This window comes from Neolamprologus multifasciatus, chromosome 16, assembly GCF_963576455.1.
Source record: "Neolamprologus multifasciatus chromosome 16, fNeoMul1.2, whole genome shotgun sequence".
Classification (NCBI taxonomy): domain Eukaryota; kingdom Metazoa; phylum Chordata; class Actinopteri; order Cichliformes; family Cichlidae; genus Neolamprologus; species Neolamprologus multifasciatus.
The window spans coordinates 9,532,161-9,552,674 of NC_140454.1; the positions used below are offsets into that span (position 1 = coordinate 9,532,161).

General features: G+C 40.9%; 1 protein-coding gene across 1 annotated transcript; it reads left to right on the forward strand.

Annotated features, from left to right (window-relative positions):
- Window positions 1-1,802: 1,802 nt before the first annotated feature.
- ccdc80 (coiled-coil domain containing 80) lies at window positions 1,803-20,352 on the forward strand. The gene is made up of 10 exons (XM_085135726.1): window positions 1,803-2,433; window positions 2,554-2,751; window positions 3,949-4,421; window positions 4,792-5,130; window positions 6,384-6,540; window positions 9,732-9,868; window positions 14,546-14,697; window positions 16,144-16,247; window positions 19,184-19,267; window positions 19,451-20,352. The coding sequence occupies exons 1-10, from the start codon at window positions 1,803-1,805 to the stop codon at window positions 19,771-19,773; spliced, it is 2,598 nt and encodes an 865-aa protein (XP_084991852.1). The 3' UTR covers window positions 19,774-20,352.
- Window positions 20,353-20,514: the final 162 nt, after the last annotated feature.

The following is a 20,514-nucleotide window of genomic DNA, read 5'->3' on the forward strand; positions in this document are numbered from 1 at the left end:
TGGCACATACACAGAAATGTATAAAGATCATAAAGAGAGTTTTTGCAAGTTATGAAATGCCATACAGTGTTAATAACAACTGTTGTTTTAGAGTTTACTTGCAGTAAGCTGCAGAAAGCTTGCATTTCTTTCCCTTCATAAGTTGTTTCAATTTTTATACGTGTGAGAGGAATAGTAAAGTGGAATAAGCTCACAAAGTCTTTTGTTGATTTGATTGTGTGTATTTGTAATCAGATTTTCAGCATTTGCAGGATCAAGAAAAGTGTCATAACAAGTGGCAATGTCATCTACGAAACATCAATAATGCCACGTTGCTGTAATTGTGGACAAAACGGACCAAAAGTGAAATCTAATCTAATGCTGCATCTAAACACTAACATCACTCGAAGAAAGATGAAGATGGTTGTTGCATGACATGATATATTTTCTGTGTGTATAGAAATGTGGCAGCTATTCCTTTTTGTTTATGCTGAGGTAGTCTTTTGCCTTTGGGGTGAGAGTGGATGTGGTTTAGACTTGGTGGCTTTCTTTTCTTTACTTAGGCCTTAATTACAAGCCAACCTAGGAAACTTTCATAGAGGAAATTGAGAAACACTGATTTGGGTTCAAGAAACATCATAAAAGAGCAAGGGCGATCCTTGCAGTTACGTTATTTTGGAAATAAACATATTGCTATATTAATCTTTTGACGTTTTTTTTTTTTCTCCTTTTTTCGCAGTAACATTTAGAATAAGATGAAAGAGATGGTCATGATGTGAATTTAAATCGAATGAAAATGAGGAGGTGGAATATGCTGGTAGAAAGAAATCGAATTTGGGGGCGTTCCTCTTTCGCCTTAAAAGGGAGAACTTGACACTGTGTCAGATTATGGGAATTTCTCTTCCCGGAGATCTGGCCAGCAGGGGAGTAAACTTTTTCCTTTACTTTTTTCTTTCTTAAATCTTCCTCAGCTACTTAATGTGTTTTTGAGTGCAACCCACCTCATTCTGACCAGTTTCCTGTAAAGAACCTTCTAGTGAAAGGAGTGTTGCAGAGTGAACTGGCAACCGAACGTCCCGGGGCAGGTCCTGACATTGCGTCGCCAAGAGTCCGGAGGCTGAGGTTTGTGTGGACGTTTCTGGGAAAACCTCTAGAGCTCCGATTTGCCAAAGGGGAGACCTGAGAAGAGGCAGATTCGCTTTTCCTCTGCACAGTCTAAGCGCAGGTTTCCAGCTCAGACTAACTGTCTTGCATTTTGAGGGATCTTCACTATTTCTGCAGCCAGAAGACTTATTGTTGTGGGAAATAAACAGAGCCCAAAAGAACTTTGACTAGTTAAGAAGTAATTAGGGCGTAAACAAATTTTGCATTTTGGAGATGTGACGTGGTCCTTAACTTTTCACTCTAGGACTCTAGCATTTTATTGAGTGTATCCCGCGGTGATAGATTTTTTTTTCTGCGCCACTTGTGGATGTTTGCAGGTTATAACTGCAATGATCGACGCTTCTGATCTTCTGTTCTGTGAGTTGGAAACGAAAGTGCTGCTGAGATGAAGTTGTAGATCTGTGCGCTGAACTCTTCTCGTGTTCGTATTGTTTGCCAGATTAAAGGCAGACAGCAACGTGGATTTCCTCAGTAGAAGTCATGCTCTGAAAGTGGTTATTGGCAGATTATGTGCCGATCCCGCGCGCGCTGCACTCTTCATCTGGAATTAATTGATTGTCACCCTCAGATGCGCTAAAGACGCACGGGTTCAAGGATCCACCACTGGATCTTTGCATTTACGGCAGTGAGTGTTTAGCCTACTTTAATTTCACACAACAATGAGGGGTTTTGTTCTCAGTTTAGCTTTGATATATCTGCTTACCTGGACCCATGCCGACAAACAGACTCACCTCAAGCGGGTGCAACTGCGCCGACGCTTTCAGGGACGTTTGCGCCCTGGATATGCTTCGGCAATCTCGGTGCACAGCAACAAGAACGCACAAAATGTGCAGGCAGACGAGGCGATTCCGCTTACCGCCAGGTCGGGGAACCTGGAGGGAGCCAAGAGAGCAGGAGGCCGGTTGCGAAGGATAGGGACGAATGGACAGATTGGCTTGTCCCGTCAACTGACAGATGAAGGTACTCCAGGAGCCAGAGCCAGAGTTACCCGCATGCCCAGCAGCGCCGGGTCACCAAATCTGCTGGCCAGCTTTGCAGGAAAAAACCGAGTCCTCGTTATCTCGGCGCCCCATGACTCAGACGGCTACTACCGACTGATGATGTCACTTCTGAAGCCAGATGTCTACTGCGAGCTGGCAGAAAGACACGTCCACCAGATAGTCATGTTTCATCAAGAAGGAGAGATGGGAGGCAAGGTCCGGAGAATTACAACAGAGGGGAAAGTGATGGAGGAGCCACTAGATACTGCACTCATCCCCAGACTAATGAGCTTCCTAAAACTAGAGAAAGGTAAGAAGGTAGAGAGCATAAGCCTCTGTCTCAACTTGTGCATGGGTCAAAACGTCATTGCAGGTGCCGATATTAACCAAAAATATCATATGCTTAATCTATTAATGTGTTGAACTGCAGGCAAGTTTGGAATGGTGCTTCTGAAGAAAACCCTGCAGGTGGAAGAGAGATATCCCTACCCTGTGAGGCTGGAGGCCATGTATGAGGTCATTGACCAGTCACCCATGAGGAAGCTCGAGAAGCTCCGCCAGAAAGGCTTCATCCAGAAGTGTAAAGGAGCAGGTGTGGAGGGACAAGTGGAAGAAGGCACACTTGCAGGTGAGAATGACCATGATAAACATTTTTTTCAACATGTTTGTTTTCACAGCAGGGAAATCCACACTTTTTAGTTTTAAAACTTCTTAATTAACATTGAACCTTTCTAGAATATATCCATGGTGCAGTGATTACCACATGTGCCTTATAAACAAAAGATCTTTGGTTTGAGACTGGGAGAAGCTGCAAACAGACTTAGTGTCAGTCTGCAGCCTGGATAAACTGGATGGTTACACCAGGAAGGGCAGCCATGAGATCAAGTTGACACTCAACCTTTCCTCAGGTTGGTTTTCACTTGCCCAGTCTTCATGTAAGTAATCTAGACCAGTTTGAATAATGTGAATTATGGCACTCTGGGTTTTCAGGGTGCTGGCTGCTAGATTTGTCAGCTGTTACAGTGTTCAGTGCCCTCCTATAAACTACAACAATTTCCTCACTGTAAAAATCTTTATGGTACTGTGCTATGTAGAATATAGCTTTTACTAAGCAGCACTGTCAGTAGTTCATTATAGTTTATTACTATCTCAGATTACTTCCTAAAAGATTCTGTGCCATTATAATGCATTGCCAGCTGAACCTTAACCCTACTCTTAGTCACGCAGTCTCTTAAAAACACCTCATACAGAAACAACAAACAAATTCTAAACACCAAATAACTGAAAAACTCTCACAACACTGTTAAATCCAGGATTTAAACCAAAGAGGATTTTTTTTTCCTCTTTGTAAAATTATGTTGTATCTTGCTGTTCATATTTTTTCATATTTTTTATAATATCGTTTACAGTGTGCAGCTGTACTCAGAAACAAAGTTGAGTACAGTATATTACTGTACTAAAATTCCTGTAGTTTTACAAATGTTTTTTTTAACAGTATACACTGATGACGCATACCAATGCATAAATCGTCCATTAAATTGTTACATAAGTACAATGTAATATGTTACATTTAATGGAATCTGCTCAAATTAAATTTACTTAAATAGTATACATTCAGTTTATACAAAGCACATTTTCCTTAGGAATTTACTATTTCAATTAAAAGTTTGAATTTGAATTTAAATTAATCTTAAATTGTATTTATTTCAGTTGTGTTTTATTCAAAATTATTGCTTCATGTTTATTAGGGTGAATAATCTTTTTTTTTTTTTGAGTGTATGCAAAATGGAATGTTTACCCGTGATCTCTGTCTCCATCTTGCCAGTTCCTGACACACCTACAATAAAACTAAACTCAAATAGCAAAACAACCCGACCTACTACAACCACCACCAGAACAACAACTAAACAACCAACCACAACTACTACCACTACAACAACAACAACAACAACAGCAACCCAGCCCACGACCACCACTACGACTACTACAACAACCAGAGCAACAACAACTACAACGACAACCAGAAAACCAACCACCACAAAAAGGCCCACTACTACTACCACCACTAAGAAAACGACCAGAGCTCCTACCACAGCCCTGTGGCTCCCACTGCCAAGAACTACCGCTGATCCATACTACTACAACCGCAGAGAGAGGGAACGGTACCCATTGAAAACCACCCCAGCTGGAGATAACCGCACTGACAAACTCAACAGAGATCCACACAGCCGCAAGCTACCCATCACACATAGACTCCCAAAGACCAAACCCACCAAGAAGAAGAACGGTGGAGACAAGGTAATCTGTAACATTCATTTTAAAGATAGATTTAATAGATTGACTTTGTATTTTAATGGGTTTCAGATTCATGCTATTTATAGAATACAAAACACCTGGGCATATATTAGTGCTAAAACCATACATTACATAAATTTCTAAATAATATCCATGAGTACCTATGCAGCACACTTCTTGCTGATTACTTTAATTGCTTTTCATTGGAGCTTTTCAAATGAAATAGCTGTTTAGCAGCCAACATAACTCATTTCACCATCATTTTTGTGTGTACAAAGAAAGGTTTACCACGACACCAGCTCAAGACCAAATCATTCTCACAGTGTTTGAATCAGTGAACAAAATGAAAAATAATATCTGCTTTTGTGCGCAGGTGTTGACTAACGAGTATGAAGACAAGTATGAGCCTAGCAAGCCAACAGCAAGCAATCCAGAGGAGCCAGAAGTTATCACTGTTATCACTCCTACCAGGAAGGGAAAGCACGATAAGCATGACAAGAAGAAGAAAAAGAATGACAAGGGTGCCAAGAAAGCCGACAGAAGAGGAAAGCCAGGGAAGGAGGGAAAGATCGGGGGAAAGAAAAATGGAAAGAAGGCGTCAAAGTACCCGGAGAAAGTGGACTATCCAAAGCCCACTAAAAAGCCAACGCCACCACCAAAGGGTGCCCTTGCCTCCTTTCTGGATTACTTTGAAAACAGGAGGCGGCTGCTGGTGAGAGCATGACATAATACTAACAGTTTATAAGAGGCTCTTTCACCTGGCAAAACTCCAGGTTTCGAGCTTTGGCCAGAGGGAAATGTCAGTACTCAGAGCACCATCGCTAAGTGTGGGAACAGGTTTAACATTTTGTCCAAAGTGCTTATTTGATTTCTTGCCAAAATACAGATGAATACAAATATCAGACTATGGGCATCTGGAACAGTTGCTTATTAGTCTATTATATTTCAAACACAGCCACTTCCTGATAAGCAGATAGCATGGACTTCTCTACACCCAGCCAAAAATGGCTCCAACAGATGAAGCATGATGTGATTTAATTTCTGATTTAGCATTACCTCAGTAATTAATTGATGTTGCCTCCTTTCTGTAATAATCTAAATATCTCCTCAGTAATTAACTGAGTTTTCTGTCAAATACAACTATCAGCCAGCTTTATGCTAAGCTAACTGGCCAATAGCTGTAACTTAATATATTTCCCAAACAAACTCGAGAATGGGATCAATCTCTTCATCCAACTTGCAGCAAGGAAGCAAATAAGCAAAATTCCCTAAAATCTCAAACAGTTTCTTTAAAGAAACACATCAGCACTACAGTAATGAATGCAGCTATAAGAGAAATTAAAAGACACAGCCATCAGTGATCCAACAGACATGCCTGCCAAACTCATTAGTCAAACATGAAATTAGTGCTTTTTTTCTGGACTTCAAATTTTGATCGACTGGATAGGTTTTGAGTTGGGAAGTTGAGCATTACACCATTCTGAATCACTGAGCAGCTGGCAGTGTGGAGCAGAAGGAAGTGACCTACAGTTGGTGCGGCTCCAATAAGGAAAGACTTTGTTTTCCAAGACAGAGTACTGAAATGTTCTAAAGACTCACATCAGGACAAATAATTTATTGTTGATTGATTTTTCACTAGTCAACAAACAGGTAAGCACCTCTGTACCATTTATTGTACAGTGTCACTTCTTTATAGTGAAGTGGTAGGGTAGGTAGCACAACCATCATCCAGGTATTTGAAAGACTGCACAGCTGTGAGCTAACAGACTGTGCGGCTCTGTTTTGCAGCCAGTATAGATTCTTATCACAGTGGTGCTGTGAACAGGCTGGGAAAATATGCCCCACCGTCCGCCTGCAGGTTAATGTAAACATCACCTCTGCAGCGCACTGTATTTGCACGCGCGCGTGTCACAGCATACACAGGATACTCTAACCTCCCTGTTTCCACTCCCTCCCTTCCTCCAGCTGATTACATCCCCCAGTGAGGAGATCAGTATGTATGTTCAGCAGAGGGATGAGTACCTGGAGTCTGTGTGTGAGATGGCCATCAGGAAAGTCTCTATCATAACTATTTTTGGCTCTTTGACCAACTCCACCATGAAAATCGACCACTATCAGATAGGTAAGTAGTTCCATATGCAGTATGAGAGGGTTCAATACGTTGTTGTTTTTTTTGCTCCTTGTTTTGACATGGTATATGCCACAATCGCTATTAACTGTAGCAAGTCTTTCAGTTGCTCAGCCAGGCACCTTTTTTGAATAGCTCATGTGGCTCTCAATTTGGAGCAGATGTTTTCCGGACGTGCAGCATTTCTCAACTGCAACATTTTGAAACAATGAAACATTTTTGAAGTTTCCAGCACTGAAGATGGATTTCCCAAACAGCCCTTCCATGCAGCAAAACACCGCAGTTAACCAGCAAAAGACTGTAATTCTAACTCAAAGTCATGTTTCTGCTGTCAGTAAATCTTCCTTAGGATGACAGAGTCATCGTAGATCCAGCTAAATGCTTTTCCTGTCATTTTAAGAGCTGCCACTTTTCTGATCTACTTTGTGAAGACACAGAATACTCACATGTAGTATGAGGAAAACAATATTAAACCAGTAACACAACAGTGGGAACTTCTGTGCACCACACAAAAACAAACAAACAAACAAACAAACAAAAAAACAACATGTTAACTAGAAACACAGAACAACAAAGCAGTTAGTCCAGGTTTATTTTTTATTGCCCCGATCTACAACAACAGCCATCCCAACTTGTTTTATATACTAAAGACCCTGCAATACAAGAGAAAACCCCAATGATCAGATACCCTGCAAGTAAACATTTGGTGAAAGTGGGAAGGAAGAACTTTTTAACAAGAAGAGATTTCTGACAGAACCACTTCAGGGTGAGACAGTTGGGCAAGTGAGGAGAAAGAGAGGAGAACAAGGCGCAACCTGCTGGAAAGAGAAGACAAATAGTGAGCAGAGAAGCTGTTCAGTGCGATGCTCACAGTGTTTTGCAAAGTCCCCCATCAGCCTGAGCCCACAGCAGCATGACTGAGGGATGATTCAGGGTTTCCCGATCTAGCCCTGACTGGAAGCAATATAAAAGAATGTAAGAAATATGATCTGTCTTTCTAGTCCTGTATTTCAGATCAGTAGAAGGCTTTGGGAGGCAAAGGTAATGTCATCTTAGATGAAGTTAGTGGGTTAGGCACTGTGTTTCTGAAACATCAACCCATTTTGTGTATTAGTATATTATTGTAACAAAACAATGATGGGAATCAGTGTCCAGCCACATGTTCTCACTGACCTCACCCTTAATCTCCTTCACAGTGAAACTCTCTCTTACACCGGAGGGTTGTTGATAACAATTGTGGTTATCACCAAAAAGGAAAGCATTTTCTCTCTACTTAGCACTGAAATAAACAGACTCAGGCATTCTGTCATAAATGTAAGTAAGTTTGCATGTTTTTAGGAATACAGTAGACGTGATTTGCCTTAAAATACCATTTTTCAGGGAAATGTTGTTGTGCGAGTGCTGTCCATACTGAGACTGCGGCAAGGAAAAGTGTCTCCTGCCACGTCTGCTGTCCTGTCCTTGTTTTACCTTCCTCACATTATGTAAAACTAGATGTGTTCAGCAGAGATCTCTGCTCCCACAGTGACATCCAGAATGCGCACCGACTCTGCCAAAGCCACAGTGTTTTGTGCTTCTCTGTGCAGGTGATACTAAACAGTGTTGACCTCTGAATTCAGTGATGTTAGATTCGGCTCATTTACCATAATACCGTTGCTTATTTTAGTAATTATACTTTATTTGTAGCTAGAGGTAGGAATGCCTTCAGCTTCCAATACAAAATGTGATGAGTTCAGCAGCTATGAAGTACAGGAGTCTGTATAACATGTACCAGGAGAGCAAACCAGAGTGCATACCTTTCCTGTGCATCATCTCCTGCGGAGTTGATGTGTAAGCTGGAGACATTTAATTCATCACACCCACATGCACACAGAGAGCAGTTATAACAGTGCTTGAAAACCTACTTGTTCAAATGAAACAAAACTGCTGCTGTTTTTGTGAGACGCACTGCGTCATTTGTGCTTGGCTTCTATTTTGAGACATTTTATAGCCGTCTCAAACCAGAGGCTGCGGTTGATGTGTGTTAACTGCTCTTTGTTAAGCTTTTTAAGTGTGTCACTCAATGTGCAGATGTGATTTTATCCAGACATAATGTTTTTATGTAGTCACATTGTTGTGACCCACCTCTGTTGGTAAGTCTTCATTCGCTTTAATTATGAAGGCTTGATTTAAGTTTAGGTTAAGGTAAGCAACAGTATGTAAATGAATCTGAAGAAAGTAAATGGAAGTCAACATAAGAGTCCTTGGAAGTGAGAGAAACACACTGTGTGTGATCATGTAAAAACAGCTGGTCCTTTCAGCATTGCCCCTCCTCTGGTTACAGTGACTTCATCTTTGGGTTGTAGCCTGGTTGGCCACGTGTATGTTTTGCATATAGACCATATTAAAGAGTGTTTGCTGTACATATCTGTGTGTAGAGTCTGTCCTCTGCCACCTACATGTACTGGGGGTTTCCTGACGTGATTGCTCATACACATTACACAGCAGAGAGTGGGCAAACCAGCCACCAAGAACACACTGTTCTGTGGTCTGTATGTCATACACACCGGAGGAGCTATGATTAAAGGCTTTGGTCTGCATAAACACCAGCTCCATTAGACTTCTGAGACATCCAACCCTTTTAGATCTCAGCTGCTGTTTGTCCAGTTTGTCCCCGATTCATTCTGCATGCTTCAGTTCTGCTCTTCACTCAAGAGTCTAATTCTTAAACGTCTCAGACAAATTTGTTAAAGGAGCAGTTTTTTGAAATCAGCATAGATAACTAAACTACATGAGGAGTAAGCATGTTAACTGGGAAACAATTGCTCTTCGTTTTACGTTAAGAAATACGACTGTAACATGTCTTAAGCAGTTTTTGTATCTGCCCTGTACTTTTCTAGCCGACTGGCAGTGAGGGGAGGGAGACATGACAGAAGACAGATTAACCAATAGTGTGCAGTTTTCCTTCTTTCCCCAATTTTTCCAATCTGATATTCCGGGCAATATATTAGATTTATATTAGATTATTTAGATCTAATTAGATTAGATTTGACTTTTGGACCATTTCACTAAGATTCCAAATATAATAAATGTTATGTTCCTTTGATTTTAACAGTTAATTGATTTTCTTTAAAGGGGAAATTAGTACCCCCTTTAAAGTAGGAAAGTAGATATTGAATCTGTCTAATGTGCCTTTATTTCTCCAGAGAATGACAAGCCTATGAAGGGCCTTCGTCAAGAAGACCTGGTGAACCAGGATCTGATCACAGAGCTGAGGAAAGAGTTTGGCATGACCTACGAGGAGTTCCACATGGTCCTCACAGACACTGACATGAGAGTCAAGGTAGAGACTTACTCTTTCTAAGCAGTATGGGAGGATTATGTGAAGGCTGGGGCTCTATAGTGTAGTGGTTTGCACATTTGCCTAAATACCTGTTGTAGTGACTTGTGAATAATTTAATTCAGGTTTAGGTAAATAGTGCCAGACCACAGTCACATCAAGGTATGTTATATTGATAATAAAGGTGCAGCCCCATAACAGAATGGCCATGCTGTGTAGATCAATTAGCTTGTTGAATACTTAAATTAATGCGGTGTGAATTTGGAAAGCATGCAAGTCAAGCAGTTTTTTCACTCTAAAATGTAAAGATGTCCCCTAAATGAACCACACACACTCACGTCTTGATGCATTCTCAATCATCCAGGAGATGATTGGAGATTCACACACACATTTTTGTTTTGAAAAGAAGAGTTATAAACATATACTCACTGAATGTGACGGTGTCGAGGAAGAAGGTGGTGTGGTGAGCTTTTTTGAGAACTGTAGTTTCACGCTGTGATGAAATTCTTAAAAGTTACATGTTTTTTGAGCAGCTCTTATATTTCACACCAATTTCAAGTCCTGTTGGAGGGACTTGGGAATGCATTACTGTCAATCAATATTAGGGCTGCACGATTAATCGTTAGAAAATCGCAATCTCGATTCATACTTATGTGCGATCTCATTTCCAAATGACAATGATTTTAAAAAAAAAAGAAAAAAGGATGACGATTGTACCGCATTTTGATCCGGGACATAACATTTTTAACATATTTTCAGGCGAGAATGTATCTGTGTAAACTTCAAATATCTGAACCCATCGACACATTGTTTTCAAACCCCCGCTGTCTTTCGCTACTCGGGTTAAACATGATATATAAGTCACTTAGATAACTTAAAAATGTTATTGTTTGTTTTTCAGTGTTTTATTTGTTCGTGAGTAAATCAGTTTGGCTGAGATATTAGATTAGATTAAATTAAATTTAACTTTATTAATCCCTCAGGAGGGTTCCTCCGGGATTTTCACACAGCTGAATAAACGTCAAACAGAAAACTGATTAAACAGAAGTGTGAGACGGTCGAGAGTTTACGCCAGCGCCCGGTTATATTTTAGATAGCAAGGAGCAGACGGCAGTTTCACTCCACGGAGGGAGCTCGTGCCGTACTTCCCGGCTTTCTTTAGACCACGAAGGCCGGGTCCTCAGGTGGAAGCAGCCTCTGAATTTGGACACCCCTGCTGTTTCCGGACATTTAACGTATTTTATCCGATAAATAAACCCTGTAAAATGTATTTATCCCCCCCCAACAGCCTTTTTGAATGTCTCCCTAGTATGGCCACAACACCTCACCTTTTTTCCACATGTATGGCAAACCACGTCTCAGTTTTTGTGGAGGTAACGCACATGACTCCAATTACGCTCAGCCATTGTTGTGAGTGCGCACGACAAGGCTGCGAGACAGCCTATTTCGCACATGACTATGAAAGGCGGAAGAGGAAGTAGTTCCTTTGAATGTAGACAATCCGAATGTTATAGTTTCTTTCCACTGTGTTCCAGTTAATGATAAACTACAAATTTACCCTAAATTACTAAAATATCGATATTTTAATGTGAGAATCGATTCTAGAACATAAATGATTGGTATCGGAGGAATCGATATTTCAGGATCGATCCGCACATCACTACCGAGGGGAGAAAACACAATGAGCGCATAGGAAACGTTTCCTGATGGCGGTGAGAATGACAACCCCACTGTAAAATTACTTCCAAGAAAAAGTTCTCATTCCTCCATGTGGAAGTTTTTTGGCTTCAAAGAAGATGATGAGAGTCAAAAAAATATCATTTGCAAGCTGTGTTTTGCCATAGTAGCAGCACCGCAAGCTAACACTACAAATCTGTACAACCACCTCAAACGTCACCATAAAGTGCAATATGACGAAGCTGTAAAGGCCAAGAAAGTGACAGGAGAAAATCCGTCCCTGTCAACCACCCAAACATTAATAACGGGAACTTTATACAGCACTTCCCCATACCCGTCGACCTCCCGCAGGCACAAAGAAATTACGGAGGCTATCACTTATGACCTGGCTAAAGATATGGCTCCCATCAACACTGTGCAAAACGAGAAAAAAATCGTGCAGCCCTAATCAATATCCTCTCAAAGAGCCATATAAATATACATGTGTGTACCCTTGTCCTTGATCTAGCACAGCTGATGGCTTAAATGGCTAAATAACCTCCTCAGCATGTCCTGCAGTTCTCCAGAGGCCTGGTAATGAACCAATCATTTGATTCAGGTGTGTTGACCCAGGGTGAGATCTAAAACCTGCAGGACCCCAGCCCCTGAGGCCTGGAGTTGGCTGACCCTTGTATAAAAGGCCCCAAAGTTCATAGGATAATTCTATTGGTGTTCATAAGTTTATATAAGTTTATCTACTGTTCATTTAATATTCAATCTTCTGTCAGTTTGGGCCAGTCCACCGTATAGTGACATCATCCGGTTAGTAAGGTGGGCAGTTTAAGGTCAGATGAGCAGTGTTGGTCTGGTGGGGGTGTTATGTAAAACCACATACATACACATGCAACTGCTTTACAGCCCCAGAAATTGAGTTGTGACAATAAAGTGCCTCAGACCGAACCTCAAGCTCCTTCTTCCCTACTCTGCGACAATTTGCCCTTAAATTGTGTTCTGGCTGACACACCGGGGTGACCGTAGTGCTCAAAGACTGAATCAGTGCCACAACCTTGCCTATCCTTGATATCTCCACTACAACCCTAATCTAGAGGAAATAATAATGAAAGAGAATAATCTTTAGCCTAAATATGAGAACTGTTATTAATGTACCTGTAAAGCTTGAAGCAGAGAGATAAACAGCTGTCAATATAGGCAAAGATAATGTGGATGGGCATACAGATATATCTAGTGTTCACTTGATATGTCTACACTTGGTTTCTACTCCAAATTAACTTTGTTTTAACTGTTGCAAGTGCTATGGTGAGATACCAAAATTAAATGGTCTTGTTTTAGTAAAGTGTTAAGAAAACACAAAACAAGGTGTTAAAAAAATAAATGAGTAAATATATATTTGTAATGCATCGGTGCCCAATAAACATGCAGTGAGGTACATATGTGTAAGCTAAACAGTCTAAACATATGATGTCAAAACCCTGTGACATTCCAAACAGCCTCAGCTCCATGTTATGTTTAGGACTAATTAGTACATGCTAACAAGTTAGCATGATAGTGATGTGTTGTCATTGTAACTATAATAGCAGGCTCACACTAACCTTTAGGTTCAAGCGCCACCATCAGCCTCAAAGAGCCTTTAACAAGCATTTGCAGTGTAAGCTCTTCTCAGTCAGCTGCACTGTAAATAGCTGACATGACACGAAGAGAAGAGAAGCAATGCAGGGAAATGGAATACATTCATAAAAGATATCCCCCTGTAGATTAGGCCACGTAACATAGCCAGCATGGGTAAATGCTTCTTTTTAATGTCTGTTCTGACTCTGGGAAACAAATATTTGTAAAATATTGTGAAAGTGAAGGCATGTACATACAAAAAATAAGAAGGAACCAAGCAGAGCAACAATGTAACCAATGCAAAGTGCCTTTGGATGCACACACACATCCAAAGGCATTTCTTTGGAAACGGGAAAAAACACAGAAGAAGACCCAGGAAAGCAGACACGTCATGGTTATTTCAAAACTAAGTTACGGCGTTCTTGGACAAGACTGTTGTCATGTAGCATATTCACCAAGGCGGCATGATCAGCTGTGTCAAACGTCCTGCCTTCCTGGAACATAGCCTTAAAGGATTCAGTCACTGAATTGTGAAAGACCTCTAAATATACTATGGTATTTTAGCAGGGAGGATTTTAATCGTACTTCTTTTACTTGCCCTTTCACGTAGTCCTGACTAATACTTTTAAACAGCCTTGATTAACAGCACTGCTGTTGGTCGGTTGGTCCTCTTCCAGTGTTCACTGATTCACAACTTATCTGCTTACACTTCCATTAAATCTTTCTCTTTTTCTCTGCCCTAATACTGCCAACATGGTGCTTTTACTAAAACACTGTTTAAATTTACACAACATGACATTTGCTCAACATCTGTGTATAAGAGTGTGTGTGTGCATGTGCCAGGATAAATCACCAGCCTGTTTTTCAGACAGATTCATCAAAGAGGCCAGTGTTCACATCCTCTGCTGTCAGCAGCAGAGACAGAGGAGTCTGTGAATGTACACGGATGTGGGTGTGTGTATTAGACAGAAAAAGGACAGAGAGTGCAGTGCAAGGAAAGGTGTAAAAGAATCAGAATGGCAACTTCAGCATGTCCTGAGGAAGATGTACAAGTGTGTTACATTTTTGTGCGTGTTTCAGATGTTCGTGTTGTGTCCAGTTAGGATGAAATGAGATACTTGGTTTTGCTGCTTCCCAGAAGTTGTTATAAAGATTTGCTGGGATGTGGTAAAGGCCACACCACATTTAATAACATGCATAACTTCATATAATCACATTACTGGAAGGAGTTTCACCATTTTCATGCAGTGGATTTCTATTTTAATGCCCGCTGTAATGTAGTGTTACTTATTCTTTTATTTTTTGTCGACAGGGATTTTGATTTATTTATTCTGTGGTTTCACCTCGGACTCGACCTTTGGGAGAGTATGACTGGTTCTTGTCAATCTTGTTTGTCAGCAATCCTATGAGGTTCCCATTGCCATGAAGGCTGTATTTAACTACATCGACACCTTCTCCTCCCGAATCCGAGAGATGGAGCAGCAGAAGAGAGATGGAGTGGTCTGTAAGAAGGAAGACAAGCCCAGATCTTTGGAAAACTTTCTCTCCAGGTGAGGATTTCTGTGGAAATATAGGGCATGACCAAAACACTGTGGATGTACAAACATTAAAACCTTTTTTTCTGACAAAGACATCTTGAGAACTATCAGCAGGGATTTGCTGATATTCGCCCATGAGTGAGATCAGTTAATAAAGCCTGTAGACAAAAGATGGACAGAGCCACTGATTCACTGATCCACTTGTTTTGAAAACCTTACATTTTAGCATTATGGTGTGGTGTTTTTGGAGACACGATTCAGGTTGAGGTTGAGAAAGTTATTAGCTAACACTAGCAAGCTTGGTTAATAAGCTGCAATCATAAACTGTTCGGGGATCACACAAGAATGGATTTGTGTACAGGAATACTGCTGTGATTGTTTTACATTTTTCATTTTGATTATTTTAGTCATAGTCTTTTGAATATTTAGTTTTAGGCATCTGAAATATTGTAGTTTCAGTCTATTTCTATTTTTAGTCTGTTAAATATCATTGAAAGTGTAAAGGTTTGTTTCCATCTTATTTTCCTTGATATCAAATGTGAAATGTATGCATATGCTCACTCTCCTCTTCCTCCCAGGTTTCGATATTTTGTCACATTTTATGCACAGGGCGATTACATCTGATTGGGTCACTTCCAAACTCGTCCCGCCTTTGTACACAGCTAAAATATTTCTGATTGGATCTCACATTTTTCATTTTATTTAGACCAAAGTATCAATATATTCCATCGCACTTTTTTGTCTCGTGCACTAGTTTTTAGTTAGTTATTGTCTCCCTTTCATCATGAAAACAAAGGTAACTAACTAAAATTATGACAAAAATAATTGGTCAGTGAAGTTTACACTGGATAAGAGCACCCATGCTGATGTAGCATTAACTTCTAGCTCAAAAATAACACGTACAAACCATTCCATAGGGGCAAGATTTGCATGACAAATTGAGGTATTCAGTACAGTTTCTATTACAACATTTTATTGAGATTGATGCCATATATAAGTTGTTCCCCCAAGGATCGATATAGTCTGTGTAGTTGGAATTACTGGGTGGTCCCATCATGCTGTGTCCACATCAGTCAAATATCTGTTGCAGTCAGCTGGACCACAATTAAATAATTCTGAGCAGCACTTGGCAGACTGCAGCAGCCTGCATGTGTGTGTTCCATGAAAATCAAAAGTAACAAAAACACTGCCATTCCTCAAGGCTGAATCATTTCAGTCACATTTTCTCCTGGAGATGTCTAAAGACAGGCTGTCTTTTGTTGCCATAGAGACCTGAATCCCCCAGAACACAGTGTAGAGATCTGGCAGGTTTTTGACCATAATTCCGGGTTGTCACCCTCTGGCAGTAATAGGGGGAATATGTAGCACACAAGCACAAACTCCTTGTCTTGGTACAGAGCTTTCACTGCGGGACCAAAGTGCCACTTAAATCCGGACTCAAATTTTCTGTGATTGCAGGTTCCGATGGAGACGTCGCCTGTTCATTATCTCCGCTCCCAACGACGAGGAGTGGGCCTATCAGCAGCAGCTCTACGCCCTCAACAGCCAAGCCTGCAATCTGGGTGAGTCACCAGAAGTCAACCAGTTTCACTTTTCAGAGGTCACTTCAGTAGCTAAAAGCTCAAATATGCTCGCCACCCAAGCTCTAATTGAGTCTCTCTGCTGCTTGGTGCTGTTTAGGTGGTGTAGGTTACAATTTGGTACAAATCCAAGGTGTAGGTAGGTTTTCTCCAAAAATCTGCTGCCTGCTGCAACCAAAAAACAAATCTATAAGAAACACAGTTGCAGGCTGAATGAACCGATTGTTAGTGTGATTAACACTCCTTAGTCTAATTCATTGTAAACGGTCACGATGTGCCTTTTCACTGTACTCTGTACCCCATAAGAAATGCTGTAAGAGATTGAACAACTGACCTTCCGATTAGTGGAAGATGCACAGCCGCCCATAACAATCTTCTGTTCCTGCAAGTCCGAAAGTACAAAGATTCATTTCCTGGGAAGAGATGCCTAAAAGAGCAGAACTCTTTATGAAACTTCCCTTTGATGACATGTTTATTCCAAGGTGACCTTCACTTCACACGGGCCTGTGTCACGTCCCTGCTTGCCAAAATGTTAGTCAGAATATTCATGAATATGTTAATCAACAGTGTTGGGAAGGTTACTTCTAAAATGTATTCCATTACAGACTACAGAATACATGCCCCAAAATGTATTCTGTAACGTATTCCATTACGTTACTCAATGAGAGTAACGTATTCTGAATACTTTGGATTACTTAATATATTATCATGCTGTTTACAACTACATGAATGTACTATTGCTGTGATTTATTACTGTTACTGAAGGTCCGCGGCTCCGAACCGTAGTAAAGGGACCTCTGGCTAATACGGTGGGTTCTGTGTCGGGCTCGTAGCTGAAAAATAGCTTTACTTTGTTGTCTGGGTCAACTTTGCTAGCGAGAGACAGAGAGAGGCATTGAAAGGCTGCTCCAACAGAACTTATTGTTTCGGAGGAAAACACGGTGTACAGTCGAGTCTTAATAGCTTACTTACAACTGGGCTCGTCAGGCACTCTTCTTGGCTGCAGTGGTTATTATTATATTTACATGTTTCCAGCTCCCGTTTTTGCTGGATGACAGCTCGTACTTTTCCTTTTTCTCCCTCCCTCGCTCACAGACACATAACGTGTATGGCAGTCCATTCTCCCTGCAGCACGGACTACACTGCCCATGAGGCTACATTCTTTAGAGCTATACCTGTAGCATTCTGCCTATTAGCTTAGCACAACAACAACAAAAAGGCGCTCTCTCACCCAGGAAACACGCAGAGAGAGGGCGTCACCCTGTAACCATGGCAACCGTAATGCTGCCACCTGGAACAACAGAACGTAGCTGTCAAACAAAACACAAACAGTCCTGACCCGCGACAATATGAAACAGGGAAGTATCGCCGTGTAATCCATTTATTTCAACAAAGTAACTGTAATCTAAATACCACCTTTTTAAATGGTAACTGTAACAGAATACAGTTACTCATATTTTGTATTTTAAATACGTAACGGCGGTACATGTATTCCGTTACTCCCTAACACTGTTAATCAAATGAAGAAGTTGTGTTTTTTGTTTACTGCAACTTTCCAGACATTATCAGCCTGTGTTTATGCACATGAGCACTATGTGTGTGTTAATGCATGTTCACCAGCGGATGTGGAGAAGGAGCCCAGATGACGGAAATGGCAAAAAACTGAACTGTTTTTCTTTTCCTCCCCTGGCAGGAGACTTTTCAGCCGGCCAGTTAGTCAACTTTTCCACAGCAACTTGAAAGTTATTACCGCACATCTCAAAAAGAGGCATTTGTCTCAACTTTGCAAATCTCAACAACCTGACATGTTTGACAGGTTTGTGGAAGATACATGTAAACTTTAAATAGCCCATGGTGAACTTTCCTTCTCTGTGAAACCAAATAACTGCTGTCAGCAGGACTTTCTGCCCAAGATGAACCTCACGCTCTTGTTTTGTTTGCACAAGCTGAAGATTTTGGACATTTCTTCCTGGCTCCCTTCAGACTTTTGTTGCTTTTGCAACACTAAATGGTCTTTCACGTGTATGAGCTTGACCTTGAGTCAGATGTTTTATTTGTAACAATCAGCCATTAAATCTACAATTACATTATATCAGTTTCTGACCTTAAGGGCTAGTGAACAAGATGACAAGTAATCTTTCACTGCACTCTCTTTTTGAATGTTTCATGCCTGTTTCACCTTCAAACACACATACACTGTGTGTACACAGGGGCATTAAATAGCGGTTTATATTTAAGCCAAAGCAAATTTTTACAACCTTGCAATGATAAAAAAATATTTTTAGCTTACTGTTGATCTGTGAAGCATTAACAGATTATTTATCATTTGTCCTAGCTTATAAAGCTCTCATGAAATATAACTTCCTAGAAAGTGCTACCATTTATCTGTTTGAGTGTACACTGTTTTTATTTAAGTCAAGTCAGATGATTGAAAAAATCAGCTTTTCTTGCTTCATCACTAGATCCAGTTTAGGTTCTACTGGGACTTTTTCCCCTTCGTGTGTTGCTGTTGGCTGGTTTAGCACCCAGGGCTGCCCCCTCGCTCCCTCATCCCACACAAAGGCCTGTCCTGCTGACTGGGCTGAAGGCCTGAGAGGTTTGATCCTGGTATTCAGCACTTGGCGCTCACCAAGTGAAGCCAGCGTTCTCCTGTGTTTAATGTGGGCTTTCTCACTTCAGAGGAAACAGCTTTTTTGGCAGGGCTTTCCGGACCACCATCACATTCTCCTCCCTTTACCTAGAGACCAGTGCTTAGGACAGTTCCAATAACAAATAAGTAACAATCAGCCTGAATAAGCAGACTGATAAGGAACAGTTGGTCAGCATACTGCTGTTCTCATTTGAAGTCATGCTGTTGTCTAAAAATTGTTTGCCTCATTCTGATGTCTTTTCAAAAAATGGTTTCCATGGTTACACAGGCCTGAGGCACATCGCCATTCTGAAGCTGGTTGGCACAGAGTCGCCAGATATGGGCGGAGTCTTGGAGCTCTATCCTATCAATGGTAAGAATTTTTAATACAAAATAGTGAACAGATATATTTTCTGAAAGCTAAGGTCTCTACTTTTTTGGTATCTGAGTTCAGTGTGATAAGTTTAGAGGAAGAGGAAAATGTCGATGTGCTACATCTATTGTGAAATTCAATCTTTAATACGTTGTTCCTAACCTGATCCTCTGGTCCATCCAGGGAGTGCTACCGTGGAGCGTGAAGGGCTCTCTGCTACCCTTGTGAAGGACATGAGAAACTACTTCCAAATCAGCCCAGAATACTTCTCCATGCTGCTGGTGGGGAAGGATGGCAATGTCAAGTCCTGGTACCCCTCACCCATGTGGTCCATGGCCATCATCTATGACCTGGTAGACTCTATGCAGCTCCGCAGACAGGAGATGGCCATCCAGCAGTCACTTGGCATGCGCTGCCCTGAAGATGAATATGGTGGCTATGGTTACCATCAACATGGATACGAACACGGTTATCAGGATGGCTATCACCAGGGGTATGGTTACTAACAGGTGTGTGCTTTCCAATGATGCACACTGGCCTGCAGCTGGTCCTTGGTGCTACCTTCCTTTGGCCCAAAACCTTTTTGTGTCTTTCCCATCTCCCACCGGGCAGTTGGCACAGACGAGTATTTTGTAGCACTTAGTGAAGGGAAGAAAAATGCTTTCACATATCCAGTTCTTTAACATTCCCTATATAGCATAGTACGCTGCTTTATACTTAGCAGCGTCAGATCTGGTTAGTCAGTAAATTTATGGATGAACCTGAAGGTTCAGAGATGGATTGCGTACTTTAGTTTTTGCCGGGTTTTTTTGTTTGTTTGTTTCAACTTAAAACATTATTGCATCGTCTGTCATCTCTAGCTGGCTTTTTTAGGTCAGACTTACATAGTTTCAGCACACACATTGATTTTGTAGATAATAGAACATATTTATTGGACATCTGTTGCATTTGAAGTGCAGTTACCAATAATATTATTAAAAGCATCACATTATTTCTCTTTTGTAAAGTTTCTGTTGCTATACATTGTTTCTATTTATACTCTGTTTCTATATGGCTATATGAAAATAAACATTTGTTTACTACCAGGTCCTTCAAATTATTTGTCTCACTTTCAGTGCTAATGCGCTGCAATAATCTTTTGAGCAACACCTCCCCCTAGTGGCAAAACTGGAAGAATATTTCCAAGTATATTCTAGTGGTCATGTTTGATTGAAACAACTTGCCGTACTTGTAATATCTACAGTAGT

Coding starts and splice junctions, on each gene's coding strand:
- ccdc80 (XM_085135726.1), top strand. CDS start 1,803: ATGAGGGGTTTTGTTCTCAGTTTAGCTTTGATATATCTGCTTACCTGG. Junction 9,869..14,545: donor ACACTGACATGAGAGTCAAG/GTAGAGACTTAC, acceptor CTTGTTTGTCAG/CAATCCTATGAGGTTCCCAT. Junction 16,248..19,183: donor CAGCCAAGCCTGCAATCTGG/GTGAGTCACCAG, acceptor ATGGTTACACAG/GCCTGAGGCACATCGCCATT.